General features: G+C 36.2%; 1 protein-coding gene across 1 annotated transcript in view; it reads left to right on the forward strand.

Annotated features, from left to right (window-relative positions):
- Positions 1-1337: 1337 nt before the first annotated feature.
- Positions 1338-21413, forward strand: part of DNAAF11 (dynein axonemal assembly factor 11) — a 34983-nt gene continuing 14907 nt past the window's right edge. The window contains exons 1-10 of the mRNA XM_084213465.1: positions 1338-1377; positions 5420-5587; positions 7602-7679; positions 9477-9649; positions 10624-10823; positions 11933-12121; positions 14766-14843; positions 17436-17501; positions 19126-19195; positions 20026-20121. Coding sequence (XP_084069591.1) covers positions 1368-1377; positions 5420-5587; positions 7602-7679; positions 9477-9649; positions 10624-10823; positions 11933-12121; positions 14766-14843; positions 17436-17501; positions 19126-19195; positions 20026-20121 — 1128 coding nt within the window. The 5' untranslated portion in view covers positions 1338-1367. The remainder of the gene's footprint in view (positions 1378-5419; positions 5588-7601; positions 7680-9476; positions 9650-10623; positions 10824-11932; positions 12122-14765; positions 14844-17435; positions 17502-19125; positions 19196-20025; positions 20122-21413) is intronic.

Genomic DNA, 21413 nt, shown 5'->3' on the forward strand with positions numbered 1-21413 from the left:
ATCAAGTCAACTCACTTATTTGGTAATTTAATTAATTGCAGATTTTATATTCCTTTCTTCAGAATTATCATCCAGGATACTGAAAAAAGGAAGAACACTTTCGCCCCTTGATCTTAGCTTAACCAAATAACACAGGCATTTCAATGTTACACAACATAAACACAGGGTTTAAAATACTGTACACAGTGAAAACAAGATTTTTTTCCTTGTTTGAAATTACTACTTTGATTGTGAGTTTTTTTCCCAAGTAAAAAAAAAAATATATATATATATATTACTAGCAAATAATTATTATTTGAAGACGCCTGCAATTTGATATAAATGTGTAGGTAAATGTATGGGCCGTTCTTTAATGTCTGTGATTCTGTGCAGGGGCCCTGGGCCACATCTAACCATCTGTGTAAACCCTGCTATCCTCCGAGTGGAGTTGTCACTTATCCAGTCAGATAGGCCAGGACAAACACAGTGGAGTCAAAGTGAATAAACCACTCCTGCTCCTTTGTGTCTCATCATCTCCACAAATCTCAGGAGCCTTAACTCAATGGCACATTCATACTCCTCTAATCAGCCATATAGATAGAAAGCTGCAGAGTGGCTGTGGGGAACTGCATTTACATCAGAGGTAAATGGCTAAATAAATAAATTTGATCTTTATAAAAATTCCTGCTGCTTTATTTAAATTTATAGGTAAATTTCCTGTTAGTAGAAGATAACCCTTCAGTTTGATTAGAACTTTAGGTTAATGAAGACAGGTAAGAAATACAGAATGACTTTCCTGATGTCACCACTTTGACCTGATGCTGGTTGTGATCCAGAACTGAACAGGGTGTGCAGGGAAGCGGTGGAGTCGCCATCCCTGGAAAAATTTGGAAGAGATGTAGACCTGGCACTGGGGGGTACATGGTTTATGGGTAAATTGGCTGTGTCAAATTAACAGGTGGACTTGGCGATCTCACAGAACTTTTCCAACCTAAACTGTTCTACGATTCTAAAATTGTACGAGACTGCGAATCACTGGAACAGGCTGCTTTCACAAACAAAACAACGGAAAACAAGCTTTCAGCCCAAAATATGTGAGGCAAACTAGTTGACGGATAAGCAGGAGGAGGACAGAAGTGTCATGCAAAGGACGAGACGTGAGATTTATGCCTGAGGAAAAGACACCGAAGGAAAGCAGGGCCGAGAGCCGCGGGGCCGCACCTCCGCCCGGGGCTCCAGCGAGGCCGCGGCACCGCCCTCAGGGCCGCCCTCAGCACCGCCCTCAGCGCCGCCGCCCGGGGCCGCCCTCAGCACCGCCCTCAGCGCCGCCCTCAGCACCGCCGCCCGGGGCCGTTGCTGTGGCTGCGCGGCGGCGGCCGAGGGCGGTCATGGTGCGCAGTGAGTGTCGGAGAGCGCCGCTTCCCTCCCCTCCCCGGGCCCTGCCCTCCTCTCCGGAATGGGCCCCGCGCCCGGCGCGCCTCCTTCGTGTCCGCAGAAGGGCGGCAAAGCTGGGAAGGGGCTGCAGCACAAGTCTGATGAGGAGCGGCTGAGGGAGCTGGGGGTGCTCAGCCCGGGGGCTCAGGGGAGAACTCATGGCTGCCTACAACTCCCTGGCGGCCCTCTTCTTCCGTGTGACAGGGCAAGAGATGGCCCCAAGTTGTGCCAGGGGAGGTTTAGCTTAGATGTTGGGAAAAAATGGGTCATGGAGGGGGTTTTCAAGCACTGGAACAGGCTGAGCGGGGAACTGGTGGAGTCAATACGTCTAGAGTTATTTAAAACTCATGTAGATGTGACATTTAGGGACATGTCTTCGTGGTGGATTTGGCAGTGCTGGGTTGTACTAGATGATCTTAAAGGTGTTTTCCAATCTAAACTATTCTCTGGTTCACGTTCCCTTTTGCCGCAGTTGTGTCCCGTCCCCACCATCCCCACAGTTCCCTGGCAGCCCCCTGCCCTCCTGCCTCCCTTGGATAATTGTCAGATTTTCCTCCTCCCTGGCCATAGCCCCCATTTTATCTCCCCACGTGAAGCACAGGGGTTCCTTGCCTCCCAAAGCAGCCCTGAGAGGGCCAGCAGTGGGGACTGGGGTGGCCCAGGTGGGGACCTCTCCTTGGTGGGGCAGCCCCTCAAGGGGGGATGCTGGATAGGATGGCTTATGTCAGAGCCCAGGTCTGTCAGATGTGGAAAAACCCCAAATAGAGGTAAAACACTCTATACTGTTACTTATGAATGGATCATCTTTTACAGGTACAGCAGTATGACCCAAAAGACTGAGTGTTCACACCTTTTACTCATGAAAAAGGAGTTCCCTTCCTTTGTGATTTTTCTTGTAATCTGTTTTGATTGTATATTTTCACTGGACTGCCAGTCCCATGCTGAGCTCAAACAGTGCTTTGGACAGGTGCTCCTTCTCCCTGCAGGAAGCTGGCAGATGCCTTCTTGGAGCAGGCACTGCCTGAAGGAGAATGACTTTATCTCCTGAACAGCGCAGCATGAATTGGAGTCTAAAAGTAATGGTGGCATACTTCACTTTTCTGAAATGCAGCTTCCCCCATCATCTCCTGATACACCTGCAGCTGTCCATCTGCTTATTCTTTCAATTTCTTTAATGTCATCCTTCATTTCTGCTTCGTTTTTTTGAGTAAAGCGTGTAAGTTTTGGAAGCCCAGGCATTAGAACTTCAAGATCTGTTCTCTCCACTTGATTGATGCCATCCCTCATTTCCTCCTGTGTTCATGGGAACCTGAGAGTAGTTGTGAACACTCAGGTTGCTGCTCCAGTCTCCTATTACTGCACACAACACCAGAAAATCTGGTTAATGAACTTTTTAGTGAGTTCAGTGTGTTTTTCAATGTCCTGGAGATGCTGTTATTTAAAATTTTATTTAATATTTGTTTTCTCTTGCAAGCTTGTTTCCCTCATTCCTCTTAAATGAACTATATCTTACACAAAATGTCAAATATTCAGGCAGTTCCCTACAACAGGATATCAAAGGTTTCTAGTTTTCTAAAGCTTCACTGTAGCTTTTATTGTGAAAGACAGTCTCTGCTTTGCAAATCATGTGTTAATGAAAGTGGACATTTTTGGAGAATTGCTGCAAAAATAATTTCAATTTTCATCACCAAATGGAAATTGGGCTGTAATTAAGCTTTCAGGAATAGTTTGTATGACTTCTTTTTGTATAAAGGGTATAGGGCATAATATTGCCACCTGTGAAAAACGCCTATCACTTGTTTTTAAAATTTTAAAAGTTTATTAGTAATAAAATGGTTATAAAATAGTAATATAATTAGAGTAATAAAAATTTGGACAATCAGGATTTAGGACAATATGAGACAATAAAAACAAAGAGTTACTTTTTTCTGGGCAACATAACAGAGGATTAACCCTTAAAAACAATAGCCTGTTGCATATCCATACACCTCCTACATGATGCATAAATTCCATTCAAACAAAGGATTCTGTCTGGTCAGTGTCAGCTTCTTGCTCTTAGTCCTAACAGTGTCTTCAGAACTGAGCAAGGCAGGAAGAAGTTCATTTCTTCTGATAATGGAGCAATAAATTCTCTTTCCCTGAAAGATTTAGGTGTCCTGTGGCTCCTATCTCGGTGCGAGTCCTCTCTTTTAAAAAACTACCTTGCATAGCATAGTTTCTATTGTAACATTATGTTATAACCTAGAACTATATTTAACACACTACTTAAAAAATTAATACAGCATAATTTTCTAACATAACACATATAATACTAATTTTAATATTTGAGAAAAGCCAATCATAAAATATGCATTTTTCACACCACCAGTGTGTATATATGCAGATTGGGGAGTATTGTTTTTCTGCTCAAAATTACTTGGTAATAGCAGCACTGAAAAATCTGCAGCCAAACACAGTAGTAAGCAGACTTTTTTTTTCTTTCAATTTCCAGCAGATTTGCCAAGTAACTTAATAAAATGTCAGTGTTTTTTCATATTTACTGTGAAGACCGAAGTATTTGGTCACAATTACTGACTTTTTTTCCTCTTTTCTCTGTTACTTTAATCAAGTTCAAGTGGAAGGGAAGATGATTTTTCAGATGCAATAAACCTGCTCAATGTGGTTAAGAGAGACAAAGACACCTTTTCCAATATGATTTATGTGCAGACAGGTTCCCCCCTTCTACCAGTATCTGTATCTCCACATTTAATTCTGTAAATGAATTCTGTCAGGTGAAACTCTTTTGAGTTTCAACAACCCTCTTTTGAGCAGAAGGAAGATTTAAGCCTGGACATTTATAAGTAATATAATATAAATACAACCAGTTTCCTGAAGACTACAGATAGAGGAGCTTACAGACAAATGAGAGTTTGGGCTGTATTGGTACATAGTTTGCTGGTCCATGTGAATGTGTGCAGCCATTCCAGGACCACTAATAAAGCTGGATGATTTCACAAAACCTCCCTGAGACAAAGAAGTAAAGAGTACTTTTAATTAATGCATGGTAGGAAGTTAATTTTCACAGATCTTTATATACTTTTTCATTTTACTTACTGTTCTTCAGATCCTTTTTGTAAGGCTTTTTTGTCTTTTTTTTTTCAGCATTAAAATAATGCTAACTTGATAAAACCCTGTGGTTTTCCTCATGACTTCACTATAGTCCAGTGCTTGTCAAGGACAGGAAAATGCTGGCACTTTTTGATGCAGTGTGCTGGAAACAAAATTCTATTATCTAGCTCAGGAGTGAGCGCTGGTTCTTCTAGAATTTCTTTACCTTCATTACACAGAGCCTTTTCACTGTTTGAGAGACTGCCTGGCATTAAATATTACAACATGATAACTGAACCCAGGTCTCTGGTGTTTTTCAGCCACTGAAACTCCTTTGCTGGCTCTGATGACCTGGTAGTGCCTAAGAAATACCAGGTATACATTTCATTCTAACATAAAGAGTTAGAGTTAATTACGGAATAAAAAATATCTGTCCACTTTCAGCATTTATCATGCTTTTTTCTGTGCACCCTGTGCTGCTGAAAGAATATGATGACACACTGTAGTTTGCTTCCCCCCCACCCCCGTTGCTGTCTGGGATGTGAACATCTGGCATCTGGAAATAAAACAGCATAAAACACTCCACTACTTGTCTACATGAATCAATCTGCAACCCAAGCTATGCTGAAAATAGTGGCTGCTGGATTAATTTCTGCAAGGGCTGTATCACATTCTTATGGAAGACTCAGCAGTTTTCATATGGATCTTTCCGAATGTTACAGGTGACGTGACTGTGGCAGAGTGGGTCAAAGCTACTTGATATCTTGATATCTTTTCTGGCAGATTTTATTTTTGTTGTCATTTCTACTGGGCTATTTGGTATGGTGGAGCAAAATATTTTAATGATTTTATAATTTGCTCCTAAGTCAGATGGCAGAAAATGATTAAAGAGAAATTTAACATCTAATGTTTCTTTCAGTCACTGAAGATCTTGTTAGAAGACGTGCAGAACATAACAACTGTGAAATTTTTTCACTGGAAGAAATCTCTTTACATCAGCAGGAAATAGAAAAGCTAGAGCATCTTGACAAATGGTGTCGAGATTTAAAAATTCTCTATCTTCAGAATAACCTAATTCCAAAAATTGGTAAGTCTATTGTCAGTATGATTCTTTTAAAATGTATTCACATGCATAATTTTGAAATCAGAAAAAAAAATATTCTGTTATACTTGAGGGAATGGGCTCCTAACAAGAGTTCCTTTCCTGGTTTCTTTATTAAATTTCTAAGAAGCTCAAGAATTTTCAAGGGAAATTTAAAATTAAAAATATACTACTGAGCTACAAGTCACTAGAATATGAGTGTGAAACCCTTTTTAAACACCTTAAAATTTCAAAAATCAGGACATAGTTTAAATATCCCATCTTGTAGCAGAGAGTCAAAAGAGTTTACCATATACCATGGACTCTGATATCACAGGATTAGCTCTCTCAGGCTCTTTTTAAAATTTCATTTTCATGCAAGTAATATTTTTTTTTGTTAATATTGAAGCAATTTTTATTGAGATAAAATATTTGCTTGTGTACATGAGCATGAACCAAACTTTCTGCAACAAAGCCTTAATGGTCTTCCTGCACCACAGGACAAGACGTAATTTCATATGGTTTGGTTTTGTTCCATATTGGAAGATGTGACATCAAGCCTTGGGCTGGAAAAGCTTAGAGTCTACACATATTGTCTAGATGAACAACAAAAAGTTGGAAGTGTTCAGAAATTATATTAGAATATCTCTTTGAAGTTCCTTAAGAGGAAGACAAAAATACTGAGGTTTTAAGAGGAAGTTCTCTGTTCAGAACTTGTAGGCAAATCCTTAGTTTCCTGATGAGTCCCTTGAGAACACTTAATCTTTCAAGTGAGAGATTTAGATTTAGCATTTCCTAAAGTGGAGGAATCTTCTCCCAGAGAGAACAAGTTTTTTAAGCTGCTTTCTACTTCTTTGCCCCATCAAAAGAAGGACTAAATTAAATTGGTTTTCTCTCTGTTAATGGGTCCTTAATAAGGCACAAGATTTTATCTTGTGGCTCTTCTGTCAACACTCAGGCCTCCTTCAGGTTAGCACAGGATATCACATTCAGATTGTTGCTTTTTGAACACAATTTTTTTTCAGCAATTTCATTTTTGAGACTAGCAATTTTTATGTTACCATAATCTAACTGTAGGAGTTGAAAAAGTATGCAACTTGCTGATTAATATATTCTTGTAAAATATGACAGCTTTCTGAGGTAATACCTTAATAACAAATGAAAAAAAAAAACAACCCCAAACCAAAAAACAACCAAAACAGGCACCACCAACTCCTCTCCACACTATAGTAGTGGCCAAAACCATTGTCAGCAGGGGCTGTGTTACAAAGTACTGAAGTTGAGAAGTTTTTCTTCCCAGTGGATACCAACATCTCCTTGCAGAGGACGCAGCAGTTCCAAGCATGCCTCTGACTATCATAGAGAAATGGTTTATATTGGCTCTGTTGGGCTGTTTCTTTTCTCTTCTTAAAGCAAACCTTGATGCAGCTCTTGAGATCAGCCCTGCCTCGTGAGCAGGCAGGGACTTCTCAGGCATCCTCTGTGTGTGTGTGGTGTCACTGGCTTCAACACAGCTCTCACATCATACAGAAATACAGAAATGTTCATTTCTTTACAGAAATATTGCAATAAAAGCAAACATCCAAACTAAGCTCAGAAATTGATGTCACCATTTGTTTGTGAATTATGTAGAAAATACCTCTCCAAGTTTTTAGTAAACTGTGGTAGGATTCATGTCACTGAATTTGTAGATATCTCACATTTCCCAAGATGGAATGTCTCACTGTGCTTTTTCAGCCATTTCTCTTGAATTAGATATGTGTTTTATGGATTTGTGATAAAAAATGTGTTTATAACTTCCTTATTATTTTTGCTTTTTTATTTTGTGTTTTCAGAAAACTTTTTTGTTTTGTCTTTTTATTAACATTAAAATATTAATGTCCAGCAATGTGATACATATTCAAATTTGTCCTTTCCTAATTTTTTTGCTTCATTGTTGCTTTAAAGTAAAGTAAGCAAGTGAAACCATCATACTTTCCAGTGCTGATAACTAAAATAATCCATCTATGTTTTGTTACAGAAAATGTGAGCAAACTAAAGAAGCTGGAATATTTAAATGTAGCTTTGAACAACATTGAAAGAATTGAAAATCTGGAAGGTCAGATTTTGAAAAAAGCCATTTTGCCTTTTCATATTAGAACACTGAAGTTGTGACTTGGTGTAAAAGAGTGGAAGCCATTAAGTGTGCCCACCTGTAGGGGTATTTTGTGGATATGTAGAGGATCCTTGGGTGCAGGGCTTCAGTAAATTCTTCTTTCTAGCAAGCACTTCCTACTGCTGAATTTTTCTCTTTGACATTTCCTAAATGTCTCCTGGTCATGTTTCATCTTCAGGAATCAAATGTCACACACAGGAAGGTTTTGTGCTCAGCACAGGTTGCACTGAGGGTCTGAGTTTTTTTAAAAGAGGTTGTCAAAGGATTTTTTTTCTCTTTCATTGCTTGACATCATGTCTGTTTTATCTGTGTTTAATCCTTTGTCCTGTCACTTCTGCACATTCCATGTGCAAAATATGGCATTTTCCAAGATAAATACCTAAGACTTGGAGCAACCTATAAACACATTCCATATTACTTGACTTGATTGTTTTCTCTTTCTCAGTTCTGACTAGCCTGTTGCTGAATCTTTAATATATCCATCTTAACAAAGGAACAGTTAAAAAACAACTCCAAACAAACTGATTGGTTGGTTGGTTATTTCTGTGTGTGTGTGTCTTTTGGTTTTGTTTTGTTTTTCTTTTGTTGGTTTAGTTGGGTGGTTGGTTGGTTTACTTTGTGTTTTTAAGTCTGCAAGCTGATTCAAGGGGATGGCTTAAATAAAAAACAGGCAAATAGACTAAACACAAATTTGAAAATGGTGAAGAAGTAAGTAGTGTAGTACATATTTGGGAATTTGCTGAGAAAGTTGCATTTATTTTCATGCCACTAAATTTTAAATTCATCTATCAGTCTGCATTAGTTATTACTGTGATTTGTCATTTACTTAGGAATTACAACCTTCAGGATTGGCCCTTGCATAAATTTGGGTTATTTAAATCCCTTAATAAATTTTTCTACATTGTTTACTTTCTTACAGCTCAACTGTGCATAAAAATTAGCAGATAGACCAGGAAAGGAAAGTGATTACAGTGATGTGAATCAAAGCTGAGTTTGCTCTCAGCTAAACTTTTTACTCTTAGAGTCAAGTTTATGATTCATGGATACATTATGCTAAAATGAAAGGCTAATAAATTTAAAAATCAGATTTTCCAGAGCATTTTGTTATCTAATTTATAGTTTCTGTTTGTAATGAATTTTTTAGTACAAACACTTTCTGACCAGTATTTGCAATTTAATCAGTGATAAAGTATTTACAATGACAGCTGAGTCCACAGAGTGGAAAACCTAACTTGCAGTGAGTTTTTGGGAAGTCTTATCTTTGTATTTGAATAATATTACCAGAGATTAACCATACTCAGAACTGAAACTCATCATTGATCCTGCTGTCTTTAAGCAATTGGATTGAATTTTAGCCACATGATTGAGAATTAGCTGAGAAGGGGTATCAAGGCAATCAGACTGTTAAAAATAAAATCCAGCTTATCTGAAAGTTAAATATTTAATAGTTTGTCTATGAATGTCTACAAGGTTTTGATACTGGTAAAGCAATAATGTTATGGTATTTTGTATTTTATTGAAGTTTTTTATTCCTGTAAGTATTGTAAGCTCATAAACTTTAGCTGTGAGTCACTCTCTGTCAGAAAGAGTCTTGGAAAATATGAAGTTCTGATAGAATGAAACCAGTTTACAGAACACAAATGGAGACAGTTTTATATCCAATTGTGTCCGTGTGTCTGTATGTATATCATGTGTACAGTTATGTTATGGACAAATTGAATTAAGGTTTCTTTCAAACAGGCTGTGAAGAATTAAAGAAACTTGACCTGACAGCAAATTTCATTGGTGAACTCTCCAGTATTGAATCCCTAAAATGCAATATTCATCTGAAGGAATTGTTTCTGATGGGTAACCCATGTACTGAATTTGAAGGATATAGACAATTTGTAGTGGCAACTCTTCAGCAGTTACAAGTAAGATTTTAAAACTTAAATCCAAATAAAACATGAGTACTGTTGACTGAACATACTTATCCTAAACAAAATAATCACCTTATTTGGAAAGCTAATAGACTTTTTCTTAATGCTCACAGGAAATTAAATTCTATTCCAAAGAAGAAATTACTGCAATAAATAATATGATAATAACTGGTCTATTCTGATGGGATCACAATTATTCATTAACTTTTCTGTCATCTTTATTGGAGATTCTTAAACAAAAGTTTTTCAGTTCTTTTTCAAATAAATGTATTGTACAGTTCTGGGAGTTTTTTCTTCATGGCTGTTATATACAATGTATTTTTAAATTATTAGCATGATTGCAGAAAGTTAGTGGGTTGTTGGTACCATTCCAACAATATGTACTAAACCTGCAGTGTGAGACAGTAAAAAAATCCAAGTTGGTGAAAAATTGCACTGCATTGCATTGGCTAGAAATAGATACTTTGAGATTGTGGTTTTCTGCTGTGACTGAACTGATGTAATGATTTCCTGTCAATGAAGCAGTCTTGGGCCTGAAAGATGTTCTCACAATTTTCCTCAGAGAACCACAGGCACTACTTAACTTATTAAGAGTAGATTCAACTTACTCAGTTGGCAATAAACTTAGACACCAAAGGAAATAATTTTGGTTTGAATCAAAATCAGACAAAGACCAGAAATAGCTGAAGGGACTCTCTCTACTGTATAGTCTAGTAAGACTAATTAAAATTCATGGAAAATGCTAAAAGCAGATCTTAAAAACACAAAACCATTTTCAGATCTGAATAGTAAGTTATTGTTAATTCTTTGTAATAAAGTATAACTTACATAGTGCTATCGATATGTGAAAGATGCATTTCTAATTATAGGCAGAACTTAATTATCAAAATTAAACTACAATTGAATAGATTTATTGATTTGAATATGCTTATAATTTCCCACATACTGATTTTTTCCCCCGTGGGAAGTATTTGGATAGTAAAGAAATAGAACGTTCAGAGAGGATTAAAGCACTTCAAAACTATCCAGAAGTGAAATGGAAAATCAGAGAACAGGAAGAAGCTTACCTTCTCAAAAGGGCCAGAGAAAAGGAAGAGGCTCAAAAAAGGATGCAAGAAAGAAAGGATGAGAAACAGAAACAGATGGACTCTAAGCTTGGATGTGACAGGTAACAGTGAACAACAGCAGTTTGTGAGTAAACATTATTCTTTCTTTATTCACAAGTTTGGCTTTTTCTATTAAAGAGTTTATATAACTCCACTTAAATATTTTTGTTCATCATTATTGTTGATTCAAGCAGAGATATTTCTCCTCATGCATGTTACCTCTAATGAAAAATATAATTAGTTGGAAACATAATTTATTATTGACCTGCAGACACAGTTCAATAGATTTTTTTCCTCCCAGAACTCCAGGCTAAGTTGTCTGGGTGCCAAAATAGTGTAATTAATAGTTTCTTTCAGGAGAACAGCTGGAAATTATTGTTTAAGGTAAAGCAGGGGTTTCAGAGAAAACAGCTGTTCATCTATAATTGCTTTTGCCTTAGCATTATCTTCAGCAAGACTGAAATGGAATATTGCAGGCCTTTGGTGTTGATTTTCCTACTTCTTCTACTTCATGTCATTGAAATTACCTAGACAGCAGCAGGATTTTTGTCTGGGGTCATCTTCTATTGCTCTTGCTAGCCATTTTATTTTTAATCCCATCAAAACTGTTTCATGAAGCTGCCTGAAGAACTTGTCCTCATAGTATCCTCATAGTATCATAATCCACCTGTATCATAAATTTAGTTTTATCTCTCTGTTGATAGAGATTTATAGAAACTTAGAGCTATGGAGAAAAAATTATTCAGGTGTTAAGATTGCATTTGAGGAGATGCTCATTGCTACCTTATAAATTTCTAATCTGTTGCTGCCTAATATTGGGAATTCTTAAACAGCATATGGACTGAAGATTTTTTCTCACCTGAAAGTTGTGAGGGTATCTGAAAATTCTTTTCTGAAATTAAATCTGTTGAACTATCTATCAGGGTTTTCAGGGGATTAGGTATAGCTACTATCACTTCATAGTCAGGTAAATGAAAAGCATTATGTCAAAATATGCTTTGTTGATTGACAAACGAAGCAGAACAGAGAATGTTCTCCAAATATATAAGATACCCTTCTTGGTAGGAATTGTACAGTTATTATTGGGTTGAAAAAATATTATTGCAGTAATTTATTAGCAAGTTACTCTTTCTTCATTTCATTGGGATAATATTTCAGTGATCTTGTATAGCCCAGAGTCCCCACAGGAAAAACCCAATCAGGCAGAAGCAGATGGAGAGCAAGAAGAATGCAGAACAGTTGAAAATGATGATGATGAAGACAGAAAATTTTGGGAGGAGCCTACACCATACACTCCAGAATCTAGATTAGAAACTCACAGATATATTGAAGAAAAACGGAGAGCTAAAGACAGTGTAAGGTACTTCTTTGTTTTTTATCTTTGATGAATTGAAGGAGAAATTTTCAAAGGTGCAGAGAACAGGCAGATGATTGCCTGACATTAAATATTACTGAGAACTGACAGCTTAAATCCTTGTTGCTTCTTAAAATAGGCTTATACAGTCTAAACTAAATACTCAGATTGTTGATTTTGTTTTCCCTCATTTTCTAAACTTAATTTAGGTACTCCTTATTTTATTTTTCCTCAGAGTTTTTAAATATAATTTTTTTTCAACCTCTTTTTATGGAGTTTAGAAGTTCCACTTTTCTGTCATCTAACTTTTTTATGTAGTTCAGCATTTAACATTCTGCTAAAACCATTTATCCATACTGCAGATTGCATTATGTAATGCAGGCCATGCTACAAGTTTTTTGCCCAAGTGGCATTTCAGGAACTTTTCCATGTAAATGAGAAATTTTTTTCTCATACTTTATCAAAGATATTTGTCACAAGTCATAAGATTCTTTTATCTGTGTTATTTGGCATGGTGAATCTGAATAAGTCTGGTCCCTCAAAAGCCTTTAAAACTTTATAAATTTGTTACTTGTTTTGCTGAACATGCAAAACATATGCAGATACTAGCAAAAAACCCCAGTATTTTATTGCTGCTGGCTTATCAGTTCCACAGACATTGTAAACAATGTCTTTTTGTTTACGTCTTCTTTTTTTTCTTTCTCTCTCTCTTTTACTTATATAACATACTTTGGGCCAGAAATTTTTTTTGCTGTTCTTTGTAAGGGCTTGCTTTCTAAAATTTTTCTCAAGGCTAAGTATTGAAAAAGTCAGTCCTAGGGAATTCTCCAGGAAATCTGGAAACGTGCATAACTTGTTGCTATTATCAATTCAAGTTCTAGCACTTTCCTGGAAGAATTTCTGTGAAACTCAGCTTCTAGCCAGTTTGAGTTTTGCTGTGTTTGGAAATGCCTGCTCTAGTGAAAAGCAAATGTATTCCAAATTCTTCCCTTTCAAGATTCAAGGAGAATCCAAACAGTGTTATAATAAAGATGGAATAATTAATTTCTGAATTTTTCTAAATTCCCAAGTAATTGAAAGAGTTTAAAAATCCTTTCGTGGGTCGTTTGATTTGGCGCTGAGAAAGTTTCACAGCATCTCAAAATGGTTCACATGAACAGACAATTTCATCTGGGAACAGATTATTAAAGGCTAACAGGTGGTAGAATATAATTTGTGAGGTGTTTCTGAGAACACCTTTTGAACAGAGTGGTGGTTCATTCACTTTGCATTTGGGTGTCAAGTATAGGAATTCTGGTGTGGAGACTGGCAGCCCACAAATTCCACACGAAAGCTGATTTATATTTTAGAATAGGGTTTAACACTTGGATAATTGTCTTTCTTAAACAGAAATTCATTTTATGTAGTTGTTCCAGTAGATCTGTTTAAGTGTTTTTATTTCTTCTATCCATTGTATTTATAGACCAAATCTGTTTTTATGGGGTTTTTTCCCCCAAGGTGTTCTAAATATATAATATTTTACATCTATCATTAGTGATTTACCTTTAACATGCTCTTAATATTGAACTTATAGAAAGAAATAGGTTCAGGAACAAAAAAGAAGCAATGCGTTGTTGTTGGGGTTTTTTTGATAAACGTTTTCCCTTTAAATATGGTGACTAAAGTGGTCATACCCACTATATTAACCAGCTGAAGAATAATGCCTTGTGACAATTACAGTTCTGTATTTTTAAAGAAAACTCCATATTTTAACTTAGGTGTGAGCAGACTTTTCTTTTTACTAAGATTCCTTGCTCTTCCTTCCCTTGCTCATGATCTATACATTTACACAGGAAAATACCAGTATTACAAGTCTTAATAATCTTACTGTACTTTGTTTGGGCAGATAAATTTATCGTAGCTGGTTTATTGTACTAAATGAAAGTCAGATATAGTTTAATTGCTAATAGCTGGAAATGGATAGTGAGTATTGAAGTAATATATCAGTACATCCTCAATAAATCTGGAATATGTATTGCATTTTTGAACAAAGAACACAACAAAAAATATAATCTATGCATCAACAAATAATCTATATGTCTGCCCTTTGGTCCAACTGTATCCTATTTAATACTGCTTTTAATCTTTTGACCATTAAAATTCTTTTTGCTAGAGCAAAATAGTGATTGAGAGACAGATGCAGTTTGAAGGCAGGCCAAGCATTTGTTCAGTGGGAGTAATCAAGTGAGCATGAATAAAAATTCTTTGGAATTGCTTGCCCATACATCAAACCATTTATCTGTGGCAACACCTCATGATGAGTTTGACCATTCCTAACTAGAAAAATGTTCCATTACATACATTTAAGCCATCCATTATTTTCTTGTTGTATACCAGATAATTTGATATATTTCTGCTTGATAATGGGCATGCAGAAGAAGTCCACGTAAGTCTTGACATTATAAATTATTTGTTCATCTTTAGACATTCTCAGTGTGCAATTGGACTCATGATGCAATCTGTTTTGTTCCTGATCTAAATTGTAGCCTTAACATCAAATACCAGATAATTCTTACCTCTTGCCATCCTCTTCTTTATTTTTGTTATTAAGCATAATAATGCAACTTTTTGATGATTAGCTATCAACAATTTTTCTTTCTGTTTTATTAAGGGAATCGAAAAAGAGAGAGAAGACTGCTTGGACATTGGTCACTGCAGAAGGAAAAGTTCTGAATGTGAATGTGCCTAAGTATGTAAGGTTAAGAGGTTAAGCAGTCTAATCTCTCTGTAGTTGATTTGGGCAACTATTTCAATATATGTGACAATCCAAAAATAAGAGGGCTGAGAAATTCTTGTTGCAGTATTATATTCCTTTTGGGAAAACTGGATCTAAATTTATATTCTGATGATGAAAAAAAAATCAGTTGTCATTGCGTTAAATGTTGAAGATTGTTTAATTTAACATCTTTGTCTTTAAAGAGTGAAGAACTTGTTTTTCTGTAAAAGATAGAAGATATTTTAGTCTTTTCCCTTCTATAGTAAGGCTCTTTCTTGGAGCATCTTGCTAATAGTGTAAGAAGTTTTAACTGTTGAAGATAAGTGTGTATGAGAAGCCACTTTAAATGTGAAAAAATACTTTCCAGTAATATTTCTGGACAAAATCATTCTGTCCTCTGATGACAGGTGTAAAACTGGCAGAATTGGGAAGGATAATCAGGTTCTGTGGCAAGAGGCGTTATGGCCCTGAGTGAGGTCTCCAGCAACAGAGGATGGGCATACAGAAGAGTGTTTTGTGTTTTGCCATTGACAAAGGCACTTGGGTTTTCATGTGTTTTGGAATGAGTTTCCAGGGATATCAGCCATTGATTTTACTTAAACCAAACCTTCATTTTCTAAGGGAAAGCAGGGGGCTGAGTGCAAACACTATTCCTTATAAACTCCTCATAGGGCCTCCTGCAGCAGAGTGGGATGAGAAAGTTGCCACTTACCTGTGCAAAACCAAATCTATGGACATGCTTATCATTAGCATGAAGACTGCTTTCTAAATCTTGGAAATTTAGAAATCCTTGCAAATTCAAGAAATTGTATGTAGTGCACACTTTTCAGTAGAACAGAGGGAATTAAAGGTAGCACAAGAGTTTAGTGTCATGTAGAGCCATGTTTAGTCTGTCTATAGCAGGAGATACTTTCCATTGTATTGATGTACTTTTTTTCAGTAAAAATGTGTTGACTAAAAAAAAAAAATTGTATCATTTTCTAAGCCAAAAAGAGAAGCCTAAAATAATTTAAATCTTGTGTTAATAGAAGTTGCTTGTGCCTCTAAAAAGCAGAGACATTTAGACTAAATCTCTAGCTATCTTTTTTAGAAGAAACAGAGTTCACTGTTAGTAGCATCTCTGTTTGTGTCACCCGAGTTTTCTGAATTTAGTCTGTGGATGTGCCCACATAAAGCCAGACCAATGAGCATTTTTTGTCATGACTTCAACAAGAATGTCACAGCTGTTCAGTGCAATCTGGCAGTGTATTGGAGACATAAAGAAAGAGATACAAGTAAGCAGATGGTGTTCTCCAAAGTTTTTGCTTCAACGTGGAAGTCTCATGTCCATAAAAATGTCCAAACTTCTCTGCTGTTCTTTTGGAAAGTTAGCAAGAGGAATGGCTGCTTGCTGCTGAGGACAGACTGTTTCTCTTCTTCAGTTCTAATTAAGATTCCTCCTGGAAAATTTTATAATTCTGTCCTCTTGTTCACCCTTTATGTTTTAGTGGATTCTCAAGATCATTGATGCAGTAAGACAGGAAATAAAACTGTTTTGTATTCTTTGCACTTTTCCAATAAAACATACTCGTAAACTACAACCTGTAAACTTTCTTGCAAATTGACTGTCCCGGAATACAGGAGAGCAAAGAGTGCAAAGTATATCTGCCAAATATTTTTATTGCTAAAAAAATTTATCATCTAATCTGTTAACATTTGAGCATCTTTCCTGAACCCATGTTACCTAAGTAATTTAGTGTCACTGAAATAGCTCAGATAAATTATACTAAGCAAAATCCCTTCATATAATACTAATAACTAATTTATCAAATGCTTCTAATTTGTAGGCAATTTCATTCTCTTTTTTCTCTGCTTTCATGCATGAGAAATGTTTGAGCACATGAGCAGAACTTGTAAAGTCTACACTAGATCTCCTTACAGTTATAGTAATAGATGGCATCAATTTATAACTGGTAAGATTCATTCTCAATTTTAAGAACACAGCCAACAGATCACAAACACAGAGCTAATACAACCTACAGGCTCATTTTCAGCAAATATAAAGCTTATAGAATCAAGGATATTATGCAAATCACGTTTTACTTTGGAAATGCACAGACAGATTTTTATACTTGGGCCAAATTAATTACAATGAAAAAAGTGCATATTTTTTGAACATACAGTAAGGTTAATATTACAAAGTTCAGTGGTTTTCATGCATTTTGGAACAGTTTTTTTCTATGAAGATGTAATAGACCAGACAGGTTTCACCAGCAGATGTCTCTCGTTCTGCATTGTCAGAATAAGCTTAATTTGAACTGACCTTCAGCAGAGGATCTTTTTTCTTTTTCTTGTGGTTTGAGTAGGGAGATCAGAAAATAAATGTCAGAATGACCTCGGCTCAAATGCCAGTATTTTTTTCTGTTCATGGGGCAAATTGCAACTGTTTCTAATTGATCACATGGCATATTGTCTAAATGATGTTTGTATTAATCTAAAATTGCTAACATTTGAAGTATGCTGTAATATTTGCTTATTCACTCCAGCAGTATTTATCCTGGAGGTGTTTCTTGTCATTGTTATTAGGCTTCATTTCTCTCTGAAAGATGATGAAGAAAACAACCAGATCATCTTGGATCTTGCTGTTTACAGGTCAGATCTTTTTTCCCAATAATTTTTGCCACTCATAAGAGGAAATACACAGTGTTTCAATTATACTGCTCTCTGTAACAGGGACTTTTCAAGAAGAAAACAAATAATGTAGTGGATAATGGAACCAATCTCAAAACTGTGCCAAAGAAGTGAAGCTGAATAAGCCAAAGGCCCTTTAAACTGTTCTGTTAATCCTGAATGGACACTGTGTCTAATAGTCCTTTTGGGAACTGATGTTTTCTGCAGCCCACAGGCAGGTGTCTTCCACACCTGTTCTCTTACACATATGTAAAATCTTTTCCATACTTCCTTTGCAGATAAGGGCTGTAGGGAGTGGGTTTTTTGCTCATGCTTTGGCCCTAGAAGTGCTTCAGTACTGTTCATGTGCTTCTAGTTAAATTCTTCTCCCTGAGACAGAGTAGAGTAGACTTGTCTTATTTTCCTTGATTAGTGAGATGAGTCCATGGCTCATGCCTATTCTTGAAATATATTAGAGCATTTTTTGGAAGAAATTTGGTTGAACCAGGCAAAATATGACAAGGAAGTAGTACATATTCTGCTAAGCATTACAGTGACCTTTTCAATTCTTCAGGAAGGGGCTGGAAACCCACATGTTTATCCATAATAGAAACTTGTTACATAAAACTTGAGCTAGTTTTATAGCACAAAAATATTATTCATGCCAGGTGTGCTTCCTTTGAAAGTTAGTAATTTCCCTCAAAAGAGGTTTGCTCTATGTTTCTGACTTATAAGGTACAGAACTTTTTCTGGAACCTCAGAAAATCTCTTCAGGTGCAATAAATTTCTGGATGTACTCCAGAATCACAGAATCATTTAGGTTGGAAAAGACCTTCAAGAACATTAAGTCCAGCCTTTGAGTCATCATGACCTTGTGAAATACACCACGGCACTAAGTGCCACATACAGTCATTTCTTGAACACTTTGGGACCCTGGATAGTCCATATTTTAATAGTCTGTGCTCACTTGTAAGAAATGCAGACTAAAACATTTGAAAAATTCACCTGTAAAGTAATGTTGTAAAAGAAGGGAAATGGGAAATACGTACTTGTGCATTTCCAGGAGTCACATCAGGTGTCTCATAGTGAAGAGCAGATGTAAAAGTGGAGCTTTTACAGGCCACAAATTTTGTTTGAAAGATTTAAAATTACTGTGTTTTCTGGAAATGGAAAGTATATATGTTCATTGTTTTCCAGCAAATTTTGTACAAAAAAAGGGAATTTCTGTTATAATTTTAGTAGTAAAACCTTCAGAAGGAAAAGCAGCAAATTATTTTCACAATTTTAAACAGTATGTAGATTTTTCTTAATATTAATGTAAAGCACTGGACTAACAGATGAAAGACCTTTTTCTTTTCCTCAAGGATTTTGAATTCTTGCAGTTATACAATAGCTGATGTCATGGACTTGATAGAATTTAGACATTATTATAGGTGACATTCACAAGAAGATCATGGGGTGTTTTCCGCCAAAACGTTAAATCCTAATAGTATTTTTGAAAATTTAATAACTGAAATTTAAGCTTGTGCTTTATAAACTGTGAAATTTTTAAAGAGCTATATGGTCTATTGTAGATTGATTCATTTATTTATATTTCATTCTGAAGACATTTGGACACTTCTTTACTTGATGTTGATGTACAGCCAACTTACATACGAGTACTGGTGAAGGGAAAGGTTTGTGATTTCTTATACATTCATTTCAAATCAAGAGTTAATGCTTGCCATAGTTTTTCAGTGACCTCTGGATCTGACTTCTGTAAGGTACCAATCATTTGCATCTATGCAGAGAGAATGTTATTTCAATACCGGCATTATTTTGAACCACACATAAACTGTGGAAGTCCTAACCAGAAGATGTACAAAGCCTGAAATAAAATTTCACTTTCCTTCTCTCCTCTCTTCTTATTCTCCCCACACAGTGTACCATAATTCACTTTAGAAGAGAGCTTCCTAGTTGCTCTAGGCTAGAATGTAGCAATTTCACAATCTGGAATTTATAGCTGACAGAAACCAATGGATGTATATTCTTTTGGAAGGGCATTTAAAATGTCATTCCAGTTTTCTCTCTTCTCAGTGATATTAATTTTATCATCCTTTTAGGAAAAAAAAATTCAAAGTACTTCCACAGTAAACCAAAATCCGTATTTTTAACTGAGCCAACTGCATAAACAGAACTTGAGAATTGATTTATGTTGAAATAGACTGGATAATCTTTCTCATTTAATTGCTAATATAAGTCAAGCATCATTTATAACCTTCTTTAGAAATGCCACTTCAGGAATGGCAGCAATTCAGGAACATACATCTGACTCTACTTGTAAGCAAAAGCTATTTAGCATAATTTATTAGGTTTAGCAATACCATACATAAAGTGAAAGCACTGAGACCTGCAGTGTCGTTAAAATCAAAGGATGTGATGGTGTTGGTTTGTATTTATTTTGTCCATGTAAAAGAAAGAAAAGATATTTTAGCATTATATACTTCAATTTCATTTTGTTTCGTAGCCTTTTCAGCTTGTGCTCCCTGAGGAAGTGAAGCCAGACAGCAGCTCTGCTAAAAGATCACAAACAACTGGCCATTTAGTTGTCACCATGCCAAAGGTATGTAAAATAGGAGACATCACACAAAAGCCCTTAAATGTTGTGAGTACTTTGGGAATGTTTCTGAGTTACAGGTAACATCTGGCTTGCTAAAGCTATGCAGCTCTAGCCTTTCCCATCAGGGCATATTTTCCAAAAAAAGGAACATTGCAGAAAGACAATTTAATTGCAGAGCCAAGCCTTAGTATTTAAAATCCCTCTAAAGGAGCATAATGAAAATTAGTATTAATAGAAATTAGTATTTCCTTTACTTAAAACAAGATCAGCTTTTTATGTGCTAAAAAAGACTATGCAAAACATGCAGTATTATGCAAATGTCCAAGAAGATAGGTTTTTTAAAATAATGAAAATAAACACATGCCTACTTTCTTTTTCCACTTTTGAAATAATAAGAGCAAATCAGTTTATCAGAATTTGTGTGATACACCTGTGTATGAAAGTTACATATTTGTTCAAATAAAGGGATGATGCACTACTCTCATTTCTCATGTGTTTGGAAAAAGAGTTGCTTAATTCATTTTCCCTTCATGCTCTGCCTGGCTGGAAAGGATACCCTGACCAGCTGTACAAACTACTGTGACCATAGAGCAAGAAGGTTGTGGCAACATGGTGTTTCAACTGAAACTGCTTGGAGGAGACAGGGAGCTGGAAGTTCTAGGGAGGTGGAGTTCCAGAGATGAAAATGGATTATATGGTGGGGATGCTGAGGGACAAGTTAATCAACTGCAGCATCTTCTGCTGTTGCCTTGGGAGGGTTGTGTTGCTTTTAAGGCCCCTGTAGGACATCTTATACTTCTGGCTTTTGGAATACAGTAATCCTGCCCAGGGAAGAGTTACAGAAAAAAACAATCTCTTGGTACTCTGGCCTTACTCTTCTGGGCTTTAGGAAATTTCTCTGTTGTGTAAGGGCAGGGGATATGTGTGAGTCCACCAGAGTATATCAAATGCAGTATTTCCTTCTGAAGGAAGAAACTATTTAGCTCAAATAGCTTCACCTGCTATATGGGGTCATTTTTTTCTCTTTGTACTCTGATTTAATTCTAAGACTATGCATCTAGTGGCTCTAAATTTTGTGGCTATTACCTTCTATGTTCCCTTCTACCCTCCACTCCCATACCATCTGTCTGTCCCTATGAGGACAGCCCCTCATTGAATCACAAACTGTCACTCTAGCATCAAACATGCCTTTTTGCCAAAAACTGTAAGAATTCTGAAAATTGGACTTATTTGGTTAAGGTTTTCTGCATGTTCAAAATTCACTCAAATGAGAATTTGTTTCCATAAATTTGTTT

The sequence above is a fragment of the Fringilla coelebs genome (genome assembly GCF_963513975.1).
Source record: "Fringilla coelebs genome assembly, chromosome: 1".
NCBI classification, from domain to species: Eukaryota; Metazoa; Chordata; class Aves; order Passeriformes; family Fringillidae; genus Fringilla; species Fringilla coelebs.